Source organism: Chenopodium album, chromosome 5, assembly GCF_948465745.1.
Source record: "Chenopodium album chromosome 5, dcCheAlbu1.1, whole genome shotgun sequence".
In the NCBI taxonomy this organism is placed as follows: Eukaryota; Viridiplantae; Streptophyta; class Magnoliopsida; order Caryophyllales; family Amaranthaceae; genus Chenopodium; species Chenopodium album.
In genome coordinates this window covers 33,705,275-33,709,990 of record NC_137838.1, presented here as the reverse complement: position 1 = coordinate 33,709,990, position 4,716 = coordinate 33,705,275, and the positions used below count along the sequence as shown (strand labels likewise).

Here is a 4,716-nt window from a genome sequence, read left to right as displayed (position 1 = left end):
TGTACCCCCCAAGTTGCTGCAGTGATGGTTTCAGAGACCACGAAGAACCCTAGAAGACTTTTTTACAAGTGCAGGGCATGCGATTTTTTATGTTGGTTGAAGGAGCAGGATATAATTAGGGTTGGTGACGAATTGGAGGTTGAACAAGGTGCTCTTGTTGCTGTTAATTCAAGGCTGGATGAATTGGTGAACTTCATCAAATTGATTGTGAAGATGGCTTTGATTATGTATTTTGTAATGTTATTTGTTGTTGCAAAATGATGAATTAGATAATGATGAGTATGCTGAAGTAGAATGTTGATGTCGAAGGTTATTATGTATTAGGGCTATGAATTAAAGCTGATGTACTTTGTTATGCATATGGTTGAATGAAATTGGTACTACTATTGTTATGCACAATGTGTGAGTTATTTGCAATGTCTTTACTTAATAATAATGCCCATATTTCATTGAGAATTTTCAAAAGTAAAACATTACATTAATCCATAAGTTATCCAAAAAAACCCACACCATATGAATGTGTGACAAATACAGTTAACTTATAAGCAACATAACTGTTTTAAAATTCTCAAAATATATGCTCTGGCTTGAACAAATTTCCCTAAAACACTAAGATGCAGGCTGTGATGCTGAGACACCTCCCTTAGCTTTCCTTACCTTGTCCTTGGTGAGACCCTTAAAGGCTGTGATGATGTTGCCACTTTTGCTGGTTGTGGTTGACTCATTGGTACACCCTTCTTCTGCTTTTTTGGTTGCTTTTCTGTTGGCTGAGCAGTTGATATTTCACCTAAGGAAGCCTTGTCTTTTTTTGTCAAGCCACCTTGGCATGTCTGTGAGTTATGCTCAAATTGCTGGCATTTTCCACACCTTTCAGTCCTAGACCTCTTCCCCTTTTCTTTCTCACCCTCTTCCCTCCTCCTGTTCCTAGAAGGCCTGCCTATACCTCTTTTTCATTGCTGGTGGGGAAATATCTAGATAATTACTGTCAGGCCATTGCTCTACATCTGGTATGGCCTTGATAGAGTTGGCACAAGCTAGTTTGTACCTGGTGGCAGAGTACCACTCACTAATGTAGGCCCTAGGGTCTTGATTATCATGCAATATTGCCCTCATAGCATGTTTTCATGGAAACCCAGTCAGTTCCCAAACATTACACACACATGTCTTTTCCCTTAAGTTGACAGGGAGCACTGACTTCCCGTCAAGCACTTCAAATTCTCCATCTCCAGATTTCAAACACGTACATGTCCTTGATTCATGGCTAATCACTTGAAGTCTTTTCATTATGTTAGGGAAAACATCATCTCTCCAGTTCTCGCATGCTTCCCCTCTGGTTGCCATTCTAACCATAGTTAGTCTTCTAATACCTGTAGTATAATTTCATGACATCAAATTAGATTTGGTGCTAACTTAGTTATCTTAACACTATATCAAAGTAGGTAAGGTTAGTTAATTACCTTCGAGCAGAGTTAGCACTGGTCTGCATTTATCAATGCCCATGGTGGAATTGAAGCTTTCAACAAAGTTAGATTTGTTGTTGTCACACTTCACAGCTGGATTGAAGGCATGCTTTGACCATCTTGACTGTGGTCCAAGCTTTGAGAGCCAAACTAGAGCTAGGGGATTGGCTTTTTGCAATGCCTTCATTGCTTTCTTGAATGTGAATGGATTGTAAGCTCAAGCAGCCTTCCAAAACAGTTAAAACATCAACAACCCAGGAAATTCCTTCTTAAAATTCTTGACCAAATGCTTGCAGCAATACCTTCTGCCCACTTTTGGCCAAATATCAGAAATTGCAAGATTAATACCCTGCACAAATGATATATATGTTAGGTAAACACACTATATTGTAGCATAATCAAAGTATAGAATTTAAGGGGAACTAATATACCTTCTGCCTATCACTGATGATGCACCAATCATCACCCCTTCCACTTGGTTGTAGAGCATTTTTCAAGTGATATAGAAAGTACTTCCAACCGTCTGCATCTTTTGCACCAACTATTTCCCATTATATAGGAAAAATTTCATTATTTCCATCAAGAGCAATTGTAGACAGTAAAACCCCACCATAGTTGCCCTTTAGATGAGCTTCATCTACCCTAACCAGACTTCTGCACCCAGCACTCAGCCCATCAAGTGCAGCTTTAAATGCAATGAATATGGAACTAAACACCATAGGTCTGTCAGGACCAACATTGTTCCATGCACAGAAAGCTAATGAGTTAGGGTTTAGCTCCTTGATAACATCACAGTACCTTGGCAATTCTTGGTAGGAAACTTCATGGCCACTATGAATTTCCACTAAAGCCTTTGTCCTAACCCTGTACAATGTGCTTTGTGTTGTGGTCACTCCATATCTTTTCCACAATAGTTGATTAAGAGCCTTTGCAAGGACATCATTGTTTGCCCTGAGGTCTTCAAGTAAAATCCTCATTGTCCACTTCACATTCACCATGCTGTTTCTTGTCTCAAGTCTTGCACAAGTATGCTCTGGGCTTTGTATGCTTTTGATTGCCCAAGTTGTACCATCTGAAAGCACAGAAGCATGCAATCTCCACCCACAGTTCACATCTGAGCACCTAGCATAATATCTCTTGTTGCTGGCAAAGTGAATAACTACTAAAAAACCACACTGAATGTAGTAATCCCTCACCACATCCCCGAGGTGTTGTTTATCCATGAACAACTGCCAAGGCTTCAAAACTATCTTCCCAAATCCCTCATCAATATACACTTCTCCATTGTTGTACAACTTAGTTAGATAATTGTCTTGCTCATTCTCACACTCAAAATGTTCATCTTCAAAAGGGTCAAAGCTGTCTTCAACCATGGGCCCATACTCATCATTAGGTTAGTCTTCTTCATCATCTAAACTCACATTATATGACTCACCACTCAACTCTTCATCTGACACACCAGTAGGTATGTAGCCATCATCTTCACTATCATCTTCATCGTCAAATGGCACCAGAGTAGTGTCCATATCATCTTCACTTAAACTAACAGCCATAGCCCTTCTCCTATTATGTTCCACTGGTTTCTGTTCAATCCCTCCCCCACTTTGACTATTGCTAATCACAATCCCCTTTCACTTAGCAATTGTCCTAGGTAATCTCTTTTGGAAAAAGGCTGACACTCTAGAAGATTTAGAAGAATACCCTCACCTAAAGTAGTCCTAGTCCCAAACTCACTTATGTTTTGCAAGGGAGGTATCAAAGATTGGGTTTGTGGTTGGGCTTGACTTTGTTGTGTGATGATGTCATGGGGAGGCTGGTATTCATTTTGATTTATATCATCACTCTGGTCTTGGTCATCTGTTTGGTTAGGCTTGTCAGTCTGCCTGGAGTAGGGGAAATGTTGAACCATGTCTCTAAGGCATTCCCTCTTCCCCTCCCTCTTTGATTCTCTCTTCCTCTCCCTCTGTCTCTTTCATTCCCTTCCCCCCCCCTCCCTATGACAGAAGCTCTCCCTCTTTCATTCCCTCTCCCTCTCCCTCTCCCTTTACCCTTAGGTTGTGGGTTTGCAACCAACTCTGCTTCCATCTCTGCTTCTAACTAAGCCCAAGTTTGATCTGGATCATAATTTAGAACCTCAGGTTGACTCACATTCTTTAACTGTCCTACTGCCTTAACATGTCTATCAAAGTCTGTCTTGCTAACTACTTCAGCTTCCTAGGTGTGAGTTTTTTCTTATTTGTAAGTGATGGTTCAGAAACTGCCTTAGCTACTGGTTCAACTATTGGCTTAGCTACAGGTTCAACAACTGGATTAGCTATTGGTTCCTTTCCAACCATTAATGATCTTGCAACTGCAACAACCTTAATATCTTTTAACCCATCTCCAATCCATATGTATATCTCACTTTTTTCAGGCAAATTTGCAAACATCTTCATCAAATGAGCATCACTTAGCAGTTGGACATGCTTCATTTTATAGACATACTAAAAAGTGGGATTTTTTAGTGTTTCAATATTACTCTCCCTAGATTTTTCCCAATACTCTACAACAAGGTCTATCAAGTTAACCTTATCAACATCATCAACCACAACAGATACATCAACACCCCTATACTGAAATTGTAGCACAATTTATCATCCATTCTGCATCAATCAAACCAAACAACATCCAATAAATAATTGTATAAGAATCTGCCCTAAAATAGCAAACCAATCCAACAATAAACAAGATAAACAGAATCTTCCCTAAAAACTTCAAATTTACCAATTAACATCATCAATTGATGAGTCATATTTATATAGAGTTTATAGGCACGTTTATGCTAGTTTTATAGTTGCTTTTTGAGTCTTTTGTCGCTTTTTAGGTTGCAATTGCATAAGTTGTCCATTTTGTATTATATTACGCTTTGTTTGTGTTTTCTTAATGTTTCAGGTAGTTTCTATAGCTATTTGAACGCTTTCGGAGTGGTTTTGGAAGAATCGGACAATGAAAGGATGAAAAGTCGATGAATTGAGTTTATTAATCAAAGATATCATGTTCGTGGATGTTGACTCTGAGGACTATATGCATGAGAAATGAAAATATCATCCACAATGATCGTTATGCACTTTTCGGAATTGAATTTGAGTTGGAAACGAAGTTAAACGACATTTTACAAAGTGGTAAAACTAACCTTTGTCCACTCTTTTGATCATAACTTGAGTTCTACAAATCAGATTGAGATAATTCAAGTTGGGTTAGAAACTAGACTTGAAGA

General features: G+C 38.9%; 1 protein-coding gene across 1 annotated transcript; it reads right to left on the bottom strand.

Annotated features, from left to right (window-relative positions):
• Nucleotides 1–1,698: 1,698 nt before the first annotated feature.
• Nucleotides 1,699–2,833, bottom strand: LOC145632810 (uncharacterized). Its single transcript, XM_081685144.1, has 3 exons — nt 2,113–2,833; nt 1,892–2,001; nt 1,699–1,809 (listed from the first exon to the last, which is right to left on the bottom strand). Exons 1-3 carry the CDS (start codon nt 2,831–2,833, stop codon nt 1,699–1,701), a joined length of 942 nt encoding a protein of 313 aa, XP_081541270.1.
• Nucleotides 2,834–4,716: the final 1,883 nt, after the last annotated feature.

Bases quoted from the DNA above. Each gene is read 5' to 3' on its own strand.
- LOC145632810 (XM_081685144.1), bottom strand. From the start codon at position 2,833: ATGGTTGAAGACAGCTTTGACCCTTTTGAAGATGAACATTTTGAGTGT. The intron at 2,002-2,112 runs GTCTGGTTAGGG...AATGGGAAATAG, and splicing joins GCTGAGTGCTGGGTGCAGAA to TTGGTGCAAAAGATGCAGAC. The intron at 1,810-1,891 runs GTATATTAGTTC...TCATTTGTGCAG, and splicing joins TCATCAGTGATAGGCAGAAG to GGTATTAATCTTGCAATTTC.